Source organism: Arvicanthis niloticus, chromosome 8 (assembly GCF_011762505.2).
Source record: "Arvicanthis niloticus isolate mArvNil1 chromosome 8, mArvNil1.pat.X, whole genome shotgun sequence".
Classification (NCBI taxonomy): domain Eukaryota; kingdom Metazoa; phylum Chordata; class Mammalia; order Rodentia; family Muridae; genus Arvicanthis; species Arvicanthis niloticus.
This window is the reverse complement of record NC_047665.1, coordinates 25,227,325-25,249,406: the sequence shown is the minus strand read 5'-3', so window position 1 is coordinate 25,249,406 and position 22,082 is coordinate 25,227,325. Positions and strand designations below refer to the sequence as shown.

At 43.3% G+C, this 22,082-nt stretch overlaps 1 protein-coding gene and 1 long non-coding RNA gene across 11 annotated transcripts in view; one reads left to right on the top strand and one right to left on the bottom strand.

Moving 5' to 3' along the window:
• Positions 1–11,233: 11,233 nt before the first annotated feature.
• The window catches only part of Cage1 (cancer antigen 1), a 32,983-nt gene continuing 22,134 nt past the window's right edge, over positions 11,234–22,082 (bottom strand). For 4 of the 10 annotated variants that reach the window (XM_034510794.2, XM_076939167.1, XM_076939165.1 and 1 more), the window contains 5 exons: positions 21,684–21,791; positions 18,435–18,539; positions 17,585–17,655; positions 13,493–13,561; positions 11,234–11,369 (listed from right to left, as the gene is read on the bottom strand). In XM_034510794.2, coding sequence (XP_034366685.1) covers positions 11,285–11,369; positions 13,493–13,561; positions 17,585–17,655; positions 18,435–18,539; positions 21,684–21,791 — 438 coding nt within the window. In that variant the 3' untranslated portion in view covers positions 11,234–11,284. Of the gene's footprint in view, positions 11,370–13,492; positions 13,562–14,610; positions 14,706–17,584; positions 17,656–18,434; positions 18,540–21,683; positions 21,792–22,082 lie in introns of all 10 variants that reach the window. The other 6 variants (XM_076939171.1, XM_076939166.1, XM_076939168.1 and 3 more) reach the window with 3 other exon arrangements.
• Positions 18,452–19,161, top strand: LOC143443302 (uncharacterized). Its single transcript, XR_013112149.1, has 3 exons — positions 18,452–18,589; positions 18,870–18,915; positions 19,024–19,161. It is a non-coding gene; the product is annotated as an uncharacterized LOC143443302 (long non-coding RNA).

The window sequence follows — 22,082 nt, the reverse complement described above, 5'->3', positions numbered from 1 at the left end:
CCCAAAGGACACACGGAAGACCAACTTGCTGCAAGAACACGAGGTAGTTTAATGGCGGAACGTTCCGGGCCGACACGTGTCTCAATGTGGGAGACGGGCATCGACCTCGTGGCTCCAGGGTTTAGGGTTAATATAAGCTCGGGGTGGGGAAAAGGAGAAACTTTCACGCGGGTGCACACGATTGGTTGTTTTCCAATTTTTGAACGTCTGGCCAAACCGGTCCATGGGGGCAGGGAGCAGTTCCTGCAGGCAGATGTTTATCTCTTATCTTCATTCCTGGGATGCCTCGGTAGCCCATTGTCCTGTAACTCTGCATTCTTTGTTTACGGATTAACTGGCCTCTGGTTGGCAAACCAGAGGGGCAACTTTAGCTACTCAGGCTAGGGAAAAAGAATCTATAATTCATGGGACCCATAAAATTTTCTTTTATTTCCCAATATCTAACCTTAAGATATAAATCGTTATCCAGGACCATCCTGGACCCGTGGTTCTCCATGCCTCCTACATCTCTCTCCTCTTCCCCAGCTCCTCCTCTTCCTTCTCCTCTCTTCCCTTTCTGACTCCTCACTCTGCCTACCTCTCATATTGCCCAATCACTGAAGATATCCCACTACAACTGTCTACAAGCTCTTTGAACAGTAAGGAGCCAGAAGTGCCACTACTTGAAGTCAGACCTCAGAAAGGGAGACAGTAAGGTCTTCAGTGCAGGGACAGTGTACCTGTATCTCCCCCTCAGTCACAGCACCTATAAGTTGCTTGTGCCAGGAGACACCACCAGGTTAAATACAAGGATCTCAGATTTCTGACAGGGTTGAAGACTAGTTATAGTCTCATAAGCAAACTTAAGTTGTTTAGCATTGAGAGATATGATATAGATTTAAAACGATGGTTTTCAGATGCTAGTACAAGCTAAAATCAGAACATAATTCAGGTATAGAATTGTAAGCTCTTTAAATTAGGGTAGATGGTAAAATATTTTAACTGACATATGATGGACTGGGTGTTAATTGTATATCTTACTTTGTGATTTACATAATTGTTATGGTTATGCTCAATTTATGTCTAAGGTTTGTTTGTTTGTTTTTTTTTTTTTGGACAGAAAGGGTGAGATTTGGGAATTGGTTCTACCGCTTTGAATTATTAATCCAGCCCCCCAAACGGGAATCTGCATGTCCAAATGCTGAAGGTCCTTGTGCCCAGATGGTTTTTGATGGATCAATGAAGAGCCAACAGGCAGATAAACTGAGGTGGGACTTTGAGATTGACACAGGCTAGGAACCAAAAGAGAAGAAGGAAGCAGAGACTGCCATGACAAGAAGGAAGAAAGACCAGACCGAAAGGCTCACCCACATGTGAGGATCAGGGAACGTGGCCACACAGGCCACTTCCCCAATTGTGTTTGGGATAGCATAGATAAAATATAGATTTTAAAAGATGTTAACTCAGAAGTACCACAGGGGAGTGTTTGCTAGCATCAGGAAGGATTAGAAATGCCCAGCCATTGCTCTTGGGCTGGCGTAGGTGTGCGACCCATCAGGAGCACAGAGTGGTTAACTAACTACTGCTACACAAGGACCAGTTTGTTGAAACAACCACAAAAACAAACAAACAAAAAGCTGTGGTGGTCTGAATAAGAGTGCCATCCCCCCCCCCCCCCCCAGGCTCATGTATTGAAATGCTTAGTAGCAACATTGGAAAACCATTAGGAGGTGTGGCCTTGTTAGAGAAAGTATGTCACTGGGGGTGGGCTTTGAGGTTTCAAAAGCTCAGGCCAGGACCAGTTCTCTCTTCCTGCTGCCAGTGGATCAGGGTGTAGCACTCTTAGTTACTTCTCCAGCCCCATTTTGCCTGTGTATAGCCATGCTCTCTGCCTTGATGATAGTGGACTCAGCCTCTGAAATCGCAAACAAGCCCTGGATGACATGCTTTCTTTTGTGAGAGCTGCCTTGGTCATGGTGTCTCTTCACAGCTCCCCTTCACAGAATGTTCTGTTTGAAGTGGGCTGGGGAAGGAATGGAGGCTCTCCTGCTAATTGAGGAGCTGGCTAAGACAGCCTTGTTCGATGTTTCCCTTTCCCATGGATTTTCCCACCTCCTGAGAGGTATACAGCAGAAAAAGTCAATTCTTCTCTGCTCTTTGCCATATGAAAGAACTTTGTATTTGTTCATACACAATAAACACAACTGTTTTGACTGATATATTATTAGACATTATTAGACTGATATGCTACCATGAAAAGCAGACTACAAATTTAAGGAGAAAAAAAACTAACAATATCAAAATCATTATCCCATTGGTTCAACAAGTATTTATGAGCTGGGCTTGAGAAGTCTCCCCTCTTCACACATTCTGATTTGAGCAACTCAGAGCAGGTTGAATGAGATGAGCAATTTAGGGCAGGTTGAGTTATCATGACACAGCCTTTACTGCAAAGTCCCATCTACGAATTTTAAGCCTTCCCTAATATCTCCACTCATATCTCCCTGTCTCCTCCCAACCTCTGACCTATCTTTTGGAAGGTATCTTGTTTTCTAGGAACATGGGACATCCAGGGAAATCACATTGGCACAGTTCAGACAGATCAACATTCAATTCTCTGCTTTGGTCATTTGATTCCTTTATAATTTGTGGGAGCAGACAGTCACTTCCCTTGATACTTAAGTTTGCCTCAGCACCATGAAAATGTCATGAGCCTCCCAGGTGACTGCATGTCCTTCAGAATTTCACTCATCCTTCACCTCCTGCACTTAATCCCGACCTGTTTTAAAATTATAACCCTAGGGTAGGAGAGATGGCTGTTCTTCCAGACCACCCAAGTTTGGTTCCTAGCACCCATCCTTACAACTCCCACACCTCTTACTCTTGAGTCTCCCCTCATAGCATCCCCTATCTTCTGATACAATCCATAGCTCTTGAGTCTCCTGCGTGTTAATATACCATGACACAGAGAACAGTCTGACATGAGAGAACTTCATTTGGTTTTGAGACAGGGCCATCTTGTGTAGCCCTGGTTGGCCTTAAGCCTTGAACTCTCCTGCCTCAGCCTCCCGGGTGCCAGTACTATAGGAGTATGTCCTCAAGCCCAGCTCTTAAATACTTGTTGAACCAATGGGATAATGATTTTGATATTGTTAGTTTTTTTCTCCTTAAATTTGTAGTCTGCTTTTCATGGTAGCATATCAGTCTAATAATGTCTAATAATATATCAGTCAAAACAGTTGTGTTTATTGTGTATGAACAAATACAAAGTTCTTTCATATGGCAAAGAGCAGAGAAGAATTGACTTTTTCTGCTGTAAACCTCTCAGGAGGTGGGAAAATCCATGGGAAAGGGAAACATCGAACAAGGCTGTCCTGGCCAGCTCCTCAATTAGCAGGAGAGCCTCCATTCCTTCCCCAGCCCACTTCAAACAGAACATGGGCAACCCAGTCACCAGATAGATCACCACAAAACCCACCACTTAAGGTGCCTCTGTCCCCTCAGGCTCTGCCCTTCTTTCTCTTACAGTAAAATGTTTATATGCCAATCAAAAGCCAGCCATCCTTTACAGTCTAGATGCCAGCCCTTGTGTAAAGATGTGGTTCTAGAGCATCCCTCTCTAGGCCACAGTGAACGCTGCTCAGTGTTGTCACCTCATCAACACACACTTCCCTCTAACGCCACCTCTCAAGACTGACAGCTCAGAGGCCTCTCCTCTTAGTCTCATGTCCTGAACAGTGACATGAGACTAACCAGTGTAGTGTAACCTGGTGTAGTCCAACCAGGCTTGGATTTTAACTATGCCATTAAAACCTGGTAAATCCAGTGACACCCCTGGGAAGCTTCCCTCTCCCTCCAGCTGTAGAATCTCTTGTACTGTGTAGAAGAATCACTTGTTAATAAAAATGCAGTTGTTCTACTGGTTTAGGCAGGAAATAGGGAGGTGGAAGTTCTGGTACAGAGAGAGGATTCTGGGGGAGAGACAGGCACAAGGGAAGAGAGATTTGGCTCCAGACACAGAGGAAGACAGTCACATGTAACTGAGGACCAGGTAACCAGCATGGCAGAACTTAGAATAACTGTTGGGAGCCAACTTTTAGCAGAACGCAGCTAGAAAGCAGCTATCAACTTTGCAGCCATCTGGAACCATATACCCTGATAGAGACTTGTTTTTCAAAAGTCTTCAACAGCTGAAGCACACTCCAACAAACATCTTGTTTATTCCACATAGCTTATTTTGCTGTCTAGTGACCCCAGCTACATGGTGCATGTGGTAAAATGTCTTCACCTGTGTTCTCCTGCTTGTGCTTATAAATACCCAGGATTTCCTTGTAATAAGAGTCAATAGGAGGTGTGAATATAGTCTATGGGAGACAGTAAACGAGACTTGACCACACACCCTGTCTTGTCTCCATTCTTCGTGTCTCTTGCCCCTCCATCCTCACTCTCTTGCTTGACCAGAGCACTTAGCCCCAAAGTGTGGGGCAGTGTGGACAGCAACATAGTAGCCCCAAAGTGTGGGGCAGTGCAAGCCACAACAAATAACGGGATGACTAAGTTATAAGCTAGTCTGGCAACGATCCATAGCATTTGGCCTAGGCATTTGTAAACATATTTACATCTCAAAGTCATTATTCTGGGAACTGGGACTGGGAGGGAAAAGAGACGCTTACAGAAAACACCTTACAACACCCAGCACTCATTTTTTCCAGGCTCTAGACTGAAATCTGTGTCTCCTCTCTGCAAGACCACTAAGTACTACTACTAAGCTTGGGAGAATGGATACACTATGTCAGCCCTACCTGCTTTGGGTCTCTATGAGGGCTGGCAGGACACTTCCCTTACAGAATGGGAAGGAAGGCCCTGGTGAGAGGGAAGAGAGTGGTCAGGGCTAAGAGCAAGAAATCCTGGGCAGAGCTGAGATGATGAGGATGGAGGCCAGGAAGGATTAGCCTGGGCACAGGAGAATGAACTTCTGGATCAGACTGCGAGTGTGAGGGGGGATGGGCAGACAAAGGACAGGGGGACAGGAGCAACTTAGGGGAGACAGTTCCAGGTTCCAGCCTATTGTTTTGGGGAATTCAGAGACAGCAGGTCATACCGCAGCCATGGGCAGGAAGCAGACAGCAAAGATACTTATGTTCACCTCTGTCTTAGTTAGGGTTTTACTACTGTGAACAGACACCATGACCAAGGCAACTCTTATAAGGACAACATTCAGTTGGGGCTGGCTTACAGGTTTAGAAGTTCAGTCCAGGGAGCTGGAGAAATGGCTCAGTGGTTAAGAGCACTGACTGCTCTTCCAGAGGTCCTGAGTTCAATTCCCAGCAACCACATGGTGGCTCACAACCATCTGTAATGGGATCTGATGTGTCTGAGACAGCTATAGTGTACTCATATGCATAAAATAAATAAACAATGCTTTGAAAATGAATGCCAAAAAAAAAAAAAAAAAAAGAAGAAGAAGAAGTTCAGTCCATTATCATCAAGGCAGGAGCATGGCAGCATCTAGGCAGGCATGGTGCCGCAGGAGCCGAGAGTTCTACATCTTCATCTGGAGGCTGCTAGCAGAATACTGGCTTTCAGGTAATTAGGGTGAGGGTCTTAAAGCCCACACCCACAGTGACACACACACCTATTCTAAACAAGGCCATATCCACTCCAACAGGGCCACACCTTCTAACAGTGCCACTCCCTGGGTCAAGCATATACAAACCATAACTTCCCTCTTCCTTTTTCATTCAGCCTGGGACCCAGACCAGGAAATAGTTCCGTACAGGTCTGGGTGGTCTTCCCCCTCTCCCACCCCTCACTTACTAAGTTGAGTAATAAACTACTTCCTAGGCATGCTCTAAAGCCAATTAATTTAGAGAGGGGACTGCAGAGGAGCAGGGGACTGCAGAGGAGTCCTTTCCCTTACTGTCTTTTGTGCTAGGTGAGAATACAGCATTCAACCTCTCTAGAAGGCATAGCATCAAAGTGCCACTTTGTAAGCAGTGAGTGAGCCCTCACCAAACACCAAGTTATCTTGCACATCTAACCTCCAGAACTACGAGGAATACATTTACCAATCACATCACCTCGGCTATTTTGCTGTAACAGCAGACCCAGACTAAAACACGAGCGCACACACACATACACCCCCCCCCCAACACCATCCTAGTTCAGCTTGAGTCAATACCCAATGCCAGACCTAGTAATTAAAGAAGCCTGCCTCATGTAACAGCCCTGAGATACCACATCAACCACTGTTCTGCATAATCACCCCATTTTCCCTCAAAGCAGCTCAAGGTCATTTATACATAGGGTCTTAGTAGCCACAGCTACTCTAACAAGGTCACACCTCATAATTTTTCTAATCCTATCAAAGAGTTCCAGTCCTTAGTGACAAAGTATTCAAATATATGAGCCTATGGGGCCATTCTTATTCAAACCACCACACATAGGAACCATGCTTTGAAGAAAGAAACCCCCAAACTTTCTGAGGATCAATGAATGCAGGTCTGAACTGACATATCCAGGATGCACTGTGCCAAGGTGTTCCTTTTATGTGAGTCAGATGACAGAGTCCCATCCAGATCTACACATGGAGTGAATAGACATGCTTGCTTAGTGACTGACAGAAACTCCATGCAGTTCCCAGCACGTGGAGCAGATGGAACACGACAACTTCAAGCAGCACCCTCGGTACCTTGGATGATCCCAAGATCTGACCCCAAGTCTTAGGACTCGTGCTAAGTGCTCTTTTTTCTGTTGCTGTTGACTTTTGTTCTGTACTTTAACAAAGACTGTACTACGTGCCACTGAAGTCAGATCAACTGGGTGTGATGCTGCGTGGCTGTAATCCCAGCGCATCAGAGGCAGAGGAGGCAGGAAGGTTTTGAGTTCAAGGACAGTGTGAGCTAGGTAGTGAGACTTTAAAATCAGAAGGAAAGAGGTTTACTTTCAGATATTTAAACTGAACCTTGAAAGATGCATGTTTTAAGTCTGAGGAATTAACAGGATGCTAGAGATGAAGGAAGAATGTTTGACAGAGAGAAGTGGCATTTTCGGAAAAGAAAATCATGTGGACAAAACTCTATGTATCACCTTGAGGAGCATTTAAGGTGGTCGATGCTGGATTATGGATCAAGGACTTGAAAAACCTGTCCACGAAATAGGATTCAGTAAATATGTGTTCATACATGTGTGTATTCTAGGGAATATTATATAGTTTCAGAGTGAGTTATAGAGACTGGCAAACAGTAGCCAGTACATAGCCTACTTAATTAAGACTATACCAAAGTGCTGTGTGGTTGCAACAGTCTAAATCTTTCAGTGGGTCCAGTGAGGACTCGGGGGGGGAAAGGAAGCATGCATGAAGGGTGTTCTAGACATAGGGTAAGTATTCAGTAGTTGTAACGTTGAAGTGAGAAATGGTAAAAAACGGTAGAGTAAGACATAAAGGGTCAGATTCAAGGAATCAGGAGACTAGGCGGAGACAGCACAGTAATCACACAGGAATGGGTGTGGGAGGGGCTCCTGAGGTGCAGTCAAAGCTTGGTGCCATGAAGACAGCAGCAGGGGCCACAGGCAGCCTTTGCCTTGGCCCTGGATCCCTAAGGTGAGACCCCAGGTGAGAAGCAAACCTTTAGCGTTTGGCTCCTGTTTAGATTGCAGCCTGGATTTCCAGTCTTCCATCCAGTCCTTAGGCTATGCTGGCCCCTCTTCTCCAAGGCTTTCTATCCCCTGCTTTCCTTCAGCTCCAGTCCTAGCACACGCCTTCTTGTCACATGCTATGCTGTTCCTTCAACCAGCCCTGCAAGCTCTTCACGCCTCTCACAAACCCGCTGTCCCTCTTACTGTTTCGTTTTGAGACAGGACTTCACTGTGTATCCCAGTCTGGCCTCAAACTCACTATGTAGCCCTCAAACACATGGAAGTCCTCCTGGCTCAACCATTAGAGTGTTGAAATTAAAGGCATGCATCACCACACTTGGCCTTAACCCTCTCACTGCTGCTGCCTTAAGGTGACTCTGCTCAGCATCTGGAAGCCTTCCCTTAGTGTTTACAGCTAGCAAATTACCACATACTCTTCGCTTTACCCAGGAGATCACTGCACAGCCTCGTCTCCCCCTTTATGTCCCCAGTCACAATTTCTCTTGCTTAAATAGCTCCACTGTCTTCCTGATTCTAGTGTGTCACCTCCATCACCTAAGGGTCTTTCAAAAGAACAAGTTCCACATCACTCCCTGACTGGAGTCCCTTGGAGATCCTCGGGGATCAAGTTTGCTAGGTTGGTGGTCATTGTTCTTCAAACTCATCCTCATTTCTTGCCACTGGAAGAGACTGGCTTACATACCTGACTTGTGGGGCCAGGATTGACAGCCATCTCAGACCTACATGTGTTGGGCATGTTTGGCTTTCTTCTTTCAAGGGTTGAAGATCCTGCTCAAGGGCCAGAATTTCTGTAAAGTCTTCCCAGAATCCTCTCTACCAGTCAGGGCCACTTCCTATCAGCTCCTCCAGTGTGGGGTGGTAGGCTGTGAGAGGCAGCTGGGTACCTGGTTGAGTGTAGGCCTCGAACCCTGGAGACCCTAAAGGGACAGGAGGTGTTTGGCCTTGCTCCTGGGCCCTGGTTGCTCTCACTTAGCTTCAGCCCTCCACAGTCCCTCCCAAAGAGAGGTTTGTGGCCATGGGTCATGTAGCACAGGTAGAGGGCATGACTACAGGCCACAGAGCCTCAAGAGCTTTCCATATTCATGAGATACCTAAAGGCCAGAGGACCTAGCCAATTAAGCATTCCTTCCCAGACCCTCCTCCTACTTGCAAAAGGTATTTAACTTCTTACAGCCCGATGTTGCACCACTCAGTGGAGTGAACTCAGTCAACGTCTCATACTTCTGCCCCCTGAGCCACGGCCCTAGCCCCTTGGGTTGGCAGACACACGGGACTCCACAACTCAGTCCAACAGAACCCACGCTTATGCCACAGCCCCACACTCCAGCTGCAGGACCATCTCTCTGTGCAGGGGTTTTGAACAGTTCCTCATCTAACTCCCTATACACCAGTACCCTTGTGATCTCTACCTTTTTCTTCGCCTCTTAAGCATTTTATTTACAGCCTGCTACACAGGTTATCAAAACATATAATGATTCTTTTTTTAAATAACATTTTATTATGTAGTGTTCTGCCTGCATATATGCCTTCATGCCAGAAGGGTGCATCGGATCCCATTATAAAATGGTTGTGAACCACCATGTGGTTGCTGGGAATTGAACTTAGAACCTCTGGAGGAACAGTCAGTGCTCTTAAACTGCTAACCCATTCTCTGGCCCCATCTAATGATTCTTTCTCCCTTTCAGCAGTTTTGCTATATTATTAATTAATTAATTAATTAAGACAAGGTCTTTCTAGTGTAGTTCTGGCTGTTCTGGATAGCACTCTGTCGACCAAGCTGGCCTCAAATTCAGAGAGAGCCCCCTGCATCTGCCTCCTCAGGGATGGGATTAAAGGTGTGCACCCCTACACTCAGCTTCTATATATAAATGTAGATACAGATGCAGAGATAGGGATATAGAGATATAATGAAGAAGTGAGAAAGAGTCTCCAAGGGAGAAATGTCCCATTCAATGTTTCTTAGAGGACTGGCTTGTAAGCTTCCAACCTCCTTGAGCCATGTACCAAGGAGGGTGTTTGCATTTTGAGATACTCTCCATAGATGAAAGCAGGAAAATGCCCCCAGCAGACACCTGAACTCAGTGCTTCTTCACAAGGCCCTGATTTTGGACAGCCCATGCTGGCTGGCTTTCACTTGCTTCATCCCATCTGTGTGAAGATTCTAGACTGCTGTCTCTTTAATGGTTACCTTCTCCCAGCACGGTTCGTTTTCCTAGAGGATCCCTCGAAGGCCGGCAGGGACATGAATTATAATGAAGGTGTCTCCTCACACTGGGTCATGCCATGGCTCTCATGGTCACCTCACTGAAAGGAGACACTGCTAGGGCTGCGGCTCTTCAACTGGTCACAGCTATGTTTGATGTTTTTATATGATTTTAAAAATATTCTGATTTTTATATGTTTTACTTTTCATAAGGGGTTTCATTGCTGTGAACAGACACCATGACCAAGGCAACTCTTATGAAGGACAACATTTAATTGGGGCTGGCTTGCAGTTTCAGAGGTTCAGTCCATTATTATCATGGTGGGAAGCACAGTGGCATGCAGGCAGACACAGTCCCAGAGAAGGAGCTGAGAGTTCTACAACTTGATCCAAAGGCAACAGGAGAAAAACTGTGTGCCACATGGGTGTAGCTTGAGCATAGGAAACTACAAAGCCTGCCTCTACTGGGACCCACTTTCTTCAACAAGGCCACACCTCCCTATGGCCAAGCATTCAAACGTGGAAGTCTAAGGGGGACATTCGTATTTAAGTCACCACACCCACACCCCTATGTTTCTTTAAAATGAATTAGTTGGATTGCTGGGCATGCCAATCTCAGCTGCCCCTGTGCTGGCTGGGCCTCCCCTGCCCCTTGCTTCTCACCTATCCAGAGCCCTCCAGGGCATTCACCCAACCAGGTCATGAGACCCCTTTCCAAAAGACACAGGCTGTCTGAACCCCTGTAGGAGGTTCTGGTGGACCACCTTGTCCAAGTGTTCCAATACTGGAGCAAACAACTCATGTTCTGTTTCCAGGTTCATGGAGGACCTGCTGTGTAGAGTTCTCCCACAGACAGAAGTGTGATCATGTGACTCGTTCAGCATGTCCTTCAGAACCAGTAATGTACGTCACACATACTCCCTCTCGTATCCGACTGATTTAACTGTAACCCTGACTTTGGTGAGATGAAATTTCAGTATTTCCACTGACAGAATATGTTAACAGCTAGGCTTTTAGCCTTGTTTGGGGATTTGACAAAGGGATGGAAAGGGGCAAACAGGAGACCAAGCAGGAAATAACTTCTATAGGTCACATGTTTGGTGAGCAAGCACAAGGACCCGATTCCCATTTCCCAAACCCACATTTTGAAAGAGCTGGTTAGTGCTTCACACTTGTTGTAGTCAGCACTATGGAGATGGAGAAAGGAGAATTCCTGGGCTCAGTGGCCAACCAGCCTAGCCTGTTTGGTAAATTCTAGGCCAGTGAGAGGCCCCGTGTCCAAAAATAACATGGATGACTCCTGGGGAGGAACATATAAGTTTGTCTTCTATCTTAGATACTCAAGCATGTGCGCACAGCACACACACACAGACACACACACACACATACAAATAAGTTAACATAACTTCAGGAATGAATATTTAATCACATATTACTGTCAGTTCACATGGAAATAGAACATTCTTTATGGTGGCTCTCAAGATGATTTATCAAGGTCATAGACTTTGGGTGATTATCTAATCTTGGTCTGTAAGAAAGAAGGAAAATGATATAAAAATAGGGAGTAAAGGCTAAAATAGTGATTATGGTAGAAAAAACCATGCCATTATTTAGCATATTTGTCTTTCACTTTTAAGAACTTGTTATTTATATTAAACTATAAGACCCTAAAATGATAAAACTTTTCAGCACAGTGTATGGACCATTCTCAGTGTGTCTCATCTTTAGTGAGGACCATCCTCAGTGTGTCTCATCTTTAGTGAGGACCATCCTCAGTGTGGACCACCCTCAGTGTGTCTCATCCTTAGTGTGTCTCATCCTCAGTGAGGACCATCCTCAGTGAGGACCATCCTCAGTGTGTCTCATCCTCAGTGTGGCCCACCCTCAGTGAGGACCATCCTCAGTGTGGACCACCTTCAGTGAGGACCATCCTCAATGTGTCTCATCCTCAGTGAGGACCATCCTCAGTGAGGACCATCCTCAGTGTGTCTCATCCTCAGTGAGGACCATCCTCAGTGTATCTCATCCTCAGTGAGGACCATCCTCAGTGTGGACCATCCTCAGTGTGTCTCATCCCCAGTGAGGACCATCCTCAGTGTGTCTCATCCCCAGTGAGGACCATCCTCAGTGTGTCTCATCCTCAGTGAGGACCATCCTCAGTGAGGACCATCTCAGTGTGTCTCATCCCCAGTGAGGACCATCCTTAGTGTGTCTCATCCTCAGTGAGGACCATCCTCAGTGTGGACCATCTTCAGTGTGTCTCATCCCCAGTGAGGACCATCCTCAGTGTGGACCATCCTTAATGAGGACCATCTTTGATACATATGAATAAAATTCTGTGCCACAGTCTCCTTATTATTTAATAGACTCCTAATTTACTTAGGCCAAAATTCAACTTTGAAATAAAACCTACATGAAATAAAAACATATTTTACAAAGTTAGACATCTGGGACTACTTCTTAATCTCGAAGTTCAACTGTTGCCACTGCCAGAGACAAGTAAATCAATCAGAACCATACTTTTAAAAGATGTAGAGGAATTCTCAGGTTGGACTTCAGACTGGCACACTGAGGTCAACAGTTCAACCAAGACTTCAGAGTTATTCACAGATGTAGCCTGCAGGGGCTCTGGAGGTTTCACATAAATGGGCTTACCAGCTGGGAGCACCTTGTAAACTTTCTCCCTTGTTTCAAAGTCAATAAATCCATATAAATAAGCCTCAAATTCAGTGCAAAAATAAATGTGATAAGTAAACAAATGTCTCAACTGGTAAATGTGTAAAAGTACATAAAAATAATTTAAGATAATTCTAGAAATAAATCCCATAGTTTGTTTCTATAACTCAAGAGAAAATCATGTTGTTTTGGAAATCAAACCTCTTGAGCAGATTTAACTAGTGTTTGCAAGGTGATCATATAAAATAGTTATGATTTTTTTCTAACTTTTCAATTTTAGTATATGTACTCTGAAGCTAGAACCCAACTATCCTTACAGTCAACCCGCAGGGCTGTGAACATACCCTACAGCACTGGGCTACATGACTGACCGAGACTCTTTGAAAAATAGAGATTTCAGGGTTTCATGCAAACAAAGAGAGTCCTTTTATAAACATGTAGAAGGTAAGTGTTTTTATTGATGGCAAGCACCTTGCTCATAACCCTTGTAGTATCCCGTTTATGGCTTCTGAGAGGGCAGGCAGACTGGCTTTCTAATTCAAGCTCCACAAAAACCTGACAGTAATAAGGTAGGTGGACTGTGCCTGTAATCTTAGAACTCAGGGTGCTTGGTGTAAAGAGTTTGTATTGCAATCTGTGCTGCATAGCAAAACATAGTTTTAAAAAATAATAGATATGAAACCATCTCAAAAATAAGATTAAAAAAAAAAAAAAAAACCTGTTTTTGACACAGGATCTTGCTAAACTTTGCAGGCTAGTCCCTAGGATAGCTTGGGGGTTTTAGGTATGTGACACTGTACAAGGCTTACAAGAAAACTTGATCAAGAAACTATTTTTACTAGGAAAGCACAAAATACTTCATAAATACTTCATATTTATCTTTTTATCTTAAATAAAAATATAAGAGGAGAAAAAAATGTATTATTTACTATATGTATTTTAAAGACTTTTTTTTTTTAAACAGAGAAAACTTACCTTGGCCTTCTGGCTTTCTCTCTGGGCATTCTAACTAAATCTTCCAAATGTCTATTTCTCTCTTCCAAACTAAAGAAAGAAACAATTGCATTATACACAAAAAATGGACTTTTTTTCATCATCAAAATTTCATCAAAAAAGATGAATATTTTGTAGGTTCTTTGGAGACTTAGTTACTGTTCTATGACTGTGAGAAGACACCATGACCAAGGTGACTTTTACAAAAGAAAGCATTTAATTGGGGGCTTGTTACAGTTTTAGAGAGTTAGTCCATTATCATCATGGCAGGAAGCAGGCAGGCATGGCACTGAAGTAGTAGATGAAAGTTTTACATCTTAATTCACAAGCAGCATGTTGAGGAAGAGAGAGACATTGGGCCTGGCATAGACTTTTAAAACCTCCAGTCCCACCCTCAGTGACACACTTTCTCCAACAAGGTCATGTCTTCTCCAACAAAGCCACACCTCCTAATCCTTCCCAAACAGTTCCACTAACAGTGAAGCAAGCTGTCAAACATAAGAGCCTATGGAAGTCATTCTCATTCAAACCACCAAATAAGCTGAGCATTTTTCTGGCAATTCAGAACACTTGGTTAATTTCTCCCTTTATAGGTTCCAGGGCTAAAGAAAAGAATAGATAACAGCAATATATAGCATACCATTTAGGTATTTTTGTTTGCACAGTGTGTGTACTGTAATACAGCCCCAGGGTAGTGTGTTGACAGAGCTTCTGATCTGGGGCTGTGTTACCACAGGAAAATGCTTGGTGGTGTCATAACATGGTCACAGCATTCTGTTGGCCTGCTAGAGATTTACCTGTTTTCTATTCTTATGCAGAGAGAGAGAGAGAGAGAGAGAGAGAGAGAGAGAGAGAGAGCTGACTGAGAGAGACAGAGAGACACAAAGACACAGAGAGAGAACCAAACAAAAGAGAAATTTAGAATATCTAATAGAAGCAACACTACTTCTAAAAATAAGTAGAGAGACAAAGAAAAGGTTAAGAAAAAAAGAATATCTAATAGACTCCTCAGGGCACATAGTCAACATGCTAAAAAAAAAAAAAAAGGAAGTTCAAAACAAACAGTACTGAAAGCTACAAGGAAAAAAAGGCCAACTCACCTACAAAGGCAACCACAGTGCATCAAACCTGGAACCAGGAAAGACTGGAGTGATTCAAAGGTAAACACAGTACATCAAACCTCTCAAAGGGAGTCCTAAATCCAGAAGAATGGAATGATATATTTCAAGTCCTAGAAGCAAATTAACTTCCAAATAAGGTTGTTATACCCAGCAAATTATCTTCCAGAATATTAGAGAAATATGGATGATTCAAGACAAAACACACTAAGGCAACTCAAGACCACCAAGTCAGCATTGCAAAGGAGACTTAAACGAACCTGAAATGGAAAGGAGGAAGATTCTGAACAAGGGGCCCAGTAGACCCACAACCCCTCAGACGGATAGGAAAGATAGACAAGAACAAATGATAATCCAGTTAACCAGAAAACAACCAACCAAGTCAAAGGAATCAGCACAGCTCTCAATAATAACCCTAAGTGTAAGTGGGTTAAAAGTACAATTAACCAATGAAGACACCGAATGGCTTGGACTGAAAAGGAAGATCCAAGTTTCCTGTCTCTAGGAAATGCGTCATAATGGCAAAAACCAGTCACAGACCCAAAGTGACAGATGGAAGTTAACAAGTAAATGAAAGTCAAAAAACCAGGCTGGCAGGGCTCAGCAAACACCAAAGGTGGGCAGAATGGAGGGGTCAGTGAGCTAGCTCAGTGGATAATAGTTCTTGTCACACAAGCCTCAACCTGAGCTGGATCCCCAGAACCCGGAGTGGAAGGAGATAACTGACTCCCCAAAGTTGTTCTCTGACCTACACACACACACACACACACACACACACACACAGAGAGAGAGAGAGAGAGAGAGAGAGAGAGAGAGAGAGACAGAGACAGAGACAGAGACAGAGACAGAGACAGAGACACAGAGAGAGACAAGTCCGTGTATATACAAAACACACACTAATTAATTGAGAGAAAACAAAAACCCAAACAAAATATTAAGGACATAATGCAGGTGTGTTTTCCTGGGTTAGGTCATTTTGTACCCTTAGAACTGTGACCGACATTTAGTGTCATTATTAAGGATGTTAGAATATTTTCTATGCCTGAATTTCTTTCGTTTCTAATGTCGATAATTATTTTCAGAAATTGACAAGCACACAGGACAATCTCCATATTTGCATTGTATCACAGAAACAAGGGAGTTCTTGTCTACCCTCTTCCTAACTTGGATCTGCTACCCCAAACTTCCAGCCTACCTCTGGCATTTTATATACCCTGTGCAACTTGGTTTGGGAACAGGAATAAGACAGAGTGACTCTTAGCCCCATCTATTGATCTTTGTCTTCTAGATTCCTGGCTCCAGGTTTTACACTTTCACAATCAACCAGGCTAGGCTTGTCAGCTAGTCCCCTCCCCTCTCGGGAAGGATGTGAAAGGCTGTGGTATGGGGGGGCAGGTTGAACTGTTTCCTGGCAGTTCTGCTGTTTGGGATTGCAAAATAACTTTTGTTGGTTTCATTGGTTTTCTGTTTTATGAGATGGGGGTTTCTCTGAGTAGCTCTGGTTGTCCTGGAACTCCATCTGTAGACCAGGTTGGCTTCAAACTCAAAGATCCATCTGCACTGCGTTCCTGTGTGCTGGGATAAAGATGCACCAACACACCTAGCTGCTCAGGAAGTGTAAGGTGAGGCAGTCCCACCTGGAGAAGGCTGGGTCACTCTGGAAGGTCAATGTCCTGTGTGTTGCAGTAGTGCCGGGGCCAGTTCATTGGAGCCTGCACGTTAACCCACTGTTGGGGGTGGTACGGTGTGTATCATTTGTGTGGTTGCTCAGGTAATCACACGCGTGGGGGTTGTTCTCCCACTTGGGTTAGGGGATCCTCTGACAGGCAGAACCAGGGATCTTGAACTCTTGGTATTGGAGCTTTGGGCAGGTGATGCCTGGCAGAAGGGTAGCTGTGGGGTGGTTCCCTGGGTAAGTGGTCCGGCAAGCAACAGTGGCTGGTGCTCAGCAGTTCCTCTTTACTGTGTGAGAGTAACCCTGCCACAAAGCCGTCACTGCAGGGGGAGGTCTTGTGTGCTGGTTCCCATTGCTGAGCTGCAGTCCAGCTTCCAAATGGGCCCATAGGTGCTCACCAACTGTGCAGAGGACACTGCCTGCTTAGTTCTGGGGCACAGGGTGGCCTTTGGTAAAACTGATGGCCAATTGACTGCCATGCTTGATATTGGGGCTCTCAGCACCCACTTGCCCATCAGTACCCACAGGAGTCTGCTGAGTGGTGGCTGGCTGTCCACCAGGTACGAGGGGGCAGTGAAGGCAGTGCCAACAAGCCCAGGTCTGCTCTGTGGATCAACCATTGGCACTGGCAGGGTGGTAGTTCCACCCAGTAGAGGAAGATGGACCTGGTGTTGGTGGGGACATAGTGAAGACCACTGATTCCTGATAAGATAGTTGGAGAGAATAAAGACTTTGAACTCTGTAGCTCTAACACCCCCAGGAGGGTGGGGGAGGGAGGGCCATGGTCATGTCTTGTAAGAGCTCTTCCTGTGGCCTGACCACAGGGAGGACAGGAACAGCACCTCACAGTCTCGCACCAAGTTATCCAAGGCCAATGAAGATTTTTAAAAGTAAACGAAATCCAAGACTGTAAGTCTCAAATTGCCCGAGATACTTTTTCTTTGGATTAAATATAAACTGGTGGTACCTTTTTAAGAAGTTTGTATACCAAAATTCTCAGAAAAGCTGTAAATCCCTTGCAAACAGCAGAAGGCAAGGAAGCAGTCTTCAGGAGCCAGGCTGCACTCTGACTCAGAGCTAGAGTCCCCAGACGAAAGAAGTAATAAAGCAGCTTATTCTGAACCAGGCCAGGGAACATGGTTTTAGTCTATCCTAAATGACACATGCCCTGCTATCCTATTTCTAAGAGTCAGAGAAAAAAAAAATCTTAGAAGTCAGAGAGCAAAATGAAACATCAGTAGATATTTAAAGAAATTTTAAAATTAAGTTTTATTAACTTACTGTGCAATCTGAGAATGGGATATCTCAAGCCTTTGGTCAGCACATTTGATAATTTCTTCATACGATGTTACCTTGAAAAAACAAATGTTTTTTTTTTTTTTATAAATATGAGTATTTATGTTTAATTTTATTTTCTCCTGTTAAAAATCTTTACAAGTTGAAGTTTAGCTATTTGACAACAATAAATAAAAATTTTACAAAAGACAAAACGTCCTTTTTCTATTTTGATATCAGAAATATGAATAGAGTTAAACCCATTCATCACACTGGAAATGGGAGTCCCAGACACTCGCTGTAATCTACTGACTTCCACGCAATGATACGTAATAAGGGTGATAGTCTATTAGGTTAAATTAATGTAGTCCTGGTTGGCTCACGCCTTCAATTTCAGCATTAGTGGGGCTGAGGCAGTAAAATTTGGGATTCCAAAGCAAGACTGAGCCACATATGGAGACATTGTTTTAAAAGACCAAAATGATAACAAACAAAAAGTAAACACTAAGTTGGCAAGATGCTTCCTTATCTTGAAGGCAGAGTGATGAAATTAAGAGTTTAAAGTGCCTGCAGCAAGGTTCTTGGGCACTTCCCAGCTACCCCGCTAATGGGGGCCTTTAACATGCACTGGGAGGTAGGAGGGACTATGAGGGGTAAAAGTGGCTTGGCAAACCTCAGATCCCTTTAATTCTGGAGTTCTGACAGATCTGACCTGATGTTTGGGTTGAGTTTATCGTTGGTGTTTGGTTTGGTTTTTATGCTGAGGATCAAAAGCTTGGCACACACTGGCCATCTGGGCCACACCCCAGCGGGACATTTTCTGAAGGTTGTTTTGTTTCTGTAGGGAGATGTGTACCTTATTTATCAGGCTCCCCACGTGTCTCCGGTACTTGTCATTCTCCTCGATGAGTCTGCTGTAATGGTCTTCTTTGCTCTCCAGAAGGCCTCCCAGCTTTGTGATCTACGGAGAGACATCAGCAAAAATGTAACCTGGAAACCACCATGAAACAGGTGTGAAAAACATGAGACCCATCAGCTCTATTTTATTGTATTATCCTCTGAAACCAAATTCTAATGAAGTGAGTCCATACAGATGGCCGGAGGGTGTGTGTGTGTGTGTGTGTGCATTTATAACACACAAGCAAGAATTATGATGGACTTTTATGGATTCTGTTATTTTCTACTGTGAAATAGCTTTGTAAATAGCCAAGCATCTGCTAGTATGCTAGTACCTATGAACATGAATCACACCCAGTTTTCTTTTCTTTTTTTTTTTTTTCTTTTTTTAAAGGGTCAGGAAGCACCCATGGGTCCTGAACCAAACTCTCAAGGGTTAGGTGAGTGGTTGTTTGTGCTGTTTGAACTGGCTACAAATAGCCGGTAGTGAACTGAAGCACTGTTGAAATAACTGCTGAGCTAAAGCTGCCCCCCCCTTTTTTTTCCAGGTTTCATTACCATCCTTTGCACAGACAGCCCATGCAGAGGCCTGCTTGAGTTGGAGTTAAAGCTGTTGTGTGTGATGATGTAGACCCTTCCTTGCAAACGATACACATGCCTAAGGCTCAGCTTTCTGTACTTCACAGTCCAGCCTACTGTCAATATTTTTTTTTTGCAAGAATACTATTGAAATTAAAAATTATACAGGTTGGGGAGATGGTTCAGCATTGAAAGGCACCTATAGCCATAGCTGATGATCTGAGTTCTATCCCCCAGACCCATACAGAAAGGGAAAAACCAACTCCTGCAAGGTATCCTCGGACCTCCATGTGTGCCATGGCACTCTGCACAAGTGCACACACATACACACACACACACACACACACACACCATCAAATGTAATAAAAGTTTAAAGTAAAAAGTTAATTTGAGAGTAGCATTTAGGATCATTAGGAAAGCTTATTAATAATTTTCTCTGAAAGTTAATTTTCAAAGCAATGATATAAGAAAAACTACAGAAAACATCCGACTAAATAGCAGTGCCAAGGGTGCCTTTAGTCTTCTTACACTTTACATATACTTACATACTGGTAGAGGAGAACCCTATGGAGCAATGGTAAAACAACATGCTGGAAGCTGCAACAAGCCCTCCCTTTCTTTTTCTTTCTCTCTTCTTTCCAGGGATGGGAAAAGAACCTAGAGCCTAGCTTGTGATAGGTGAGCTCTACTTCCAGGCCATTTATTATTATTATTGTTGTTGTTGTTATTGTTATTGTTATTATTATTATTATTATTATTATTATTATTATTATTAATCATTATTTTGAGGCAGGGTCTCCCTAAGTTGGCCAGGATGATCTTGAATTCAATATATAGACTAAATTAGTCTCACCCTTGAAACCCTCCTTCCTCAGCCTCTAGGGTTCTGGAATTGTAGGCATGGATCATCACTTTCCTTCTCTTTTAAAGATGAATGGCTATGTAATGAATATAGTGTCTAACTCTGCTTTTAAGTTATTTAGAAATAAAGGATAGGCTGCTGGGCTGTGTAAGAAATACTGTTAGTCTTTTTCATTACAGTGAGACCATGGAGATTTCTAGCATTGTCTTCATTGCATTTGTGGCACAGTGTAATAATCTAACACACACGCAAAAATCTACCCTGATAAAATTAGGACAGTTCACATTTCCATCTCTTTTAAAAACAATCTTTGATTATCGTGTAACAGTTATACATATTTATGCAGCTAAATTAACAGAATAGGATATTAAAGTAAGTGAAATTCATCAGACTCAGGAAGATAAACACTGCATGTTCTGTTTCATAGATGCTTTTAAATAGTTAAAGTGAATGTCCAGTAGTGATGTCTGGAGACTGGGAAGAACGAGGAGGAGACAGGATAGCAGGGGCCGGATAACAGGTATAAAACACAGAGAGAGTAATAGATCTAGTGTCCACAATAACGTGCAATGTATCATGTGACTAATCAGTGGGGAAGCAGCAAAACTCCAAACAAAGCTATGGTAAGAAGAAGATTGATTTGATTGATGTACATTATATATGTATATTAAAATATAGTATGAAAAAAGGAATATTACACTGTACCAGCTCAATTTTTTAATTGTTTTCTGTAACTGGCTAAACACCAAAATCATGTTCTTATTTTCTTCTATTTTTCTCTGCATTCTCTTTTGTACCACCTTCGGTAAGGTAAGAGTTCCTTCCAACCATTGTGACTGAATGCAGCTAGTATAGTTAGGATACATCACTAGCGTGATAGTTAGCGTGCTTCATCCACAGTGAAAAGAAACACAAATTTCAGAGAGCTGTGAGTGGTGAACACTTGTAAACCCAGAACTTCAGAAGCTGAGGTGGGACATTGTGGGAGGAAGGCTGGCTTGAACTAGACAGGTAAGATCCTATCTCAGAAAAATAAATACGGCTAGAGAGATGGCTCAGCTGTCCAAGGCACGTTTGTTGCTCTTTCAGAGGACTTGAGTTTGGCCCCCAGCACCGGTGTCAGGCAGCTCATACTCAACTACAGGTGATTTGACATCCTCTTCTGGCCTCTGAGGGCACAGATGTACGTACATCCAAATAAATAACATTTTTAAAGATAAAAGCTAATAATAAAAAGGAGAGTTACAGCTAGTAGTAGGTAGAATGCTGGCCTGGCATGAGGGAAGAAATAGAAATAGAGAAAATAAAAGTACATTTACTTTTCAGCTTCTGTGTTTTGAAAGGCATACATTTTATTAGCCTAAAAATGAATTATGTTGAGCAATATCTGAATTTTTAAAATTAATTTTTATGTGTATGGATGTTTTGCCTGCATATATGTCTGTACTTGTTGCATATCTGGTATCCGGAAAGGTAAGAAGAGGGCACTGGATTTCTTGAAACTGGATTGACAGACAGTTGTGAGCAATCTTGTAGGTGTTGGGCATTGAACTTGAGTCCTCTAGAATCGCAGCTTAAGCACAGAAACATTTTCCCAGCCTGATACGTACATGACAATACTTTCATAATTTTGTTGGTAATACTGCCACAGTGTCAGTGTGAATATTTTAACAATACTTTAATAATATTTTGAAGGTTGATAACTTCTTAAAATTTAATGGATGGCATTGGGTATAAAAAGGACCATAAGGCATTGGTCTGTCTTACCAAGAAATCAAGCTCCTCATTTAGACTGTGGTATTTATCCAGTTTGACTGCCAATAACACAGGCGCATCTCTGGCATTCTTGACCTCTTCTGCATCAAAATCTGTGATCTGAGATTGAATATGTTTGTACACATTTCAGTACTTACACACTCCTAGCATTTCACAGTATCATTTTAGCTTGAGAATCAGAGAAAGAGGGCTTGAGAGATGGCTCAGCAGTTACGAGCATTTGCTGATCTTACAGAGGACCCAAGTTCAATTCCCAGTACCACATGGTGGCCTCACCAACATCTGATATTCCAACTTCATGGGATCTGATGCCCTCTTTGGGCCTCTTGCATATACATAGTATACACACATGCAGGCAAAACACTCATACATATAAAAGTGATATGAGGC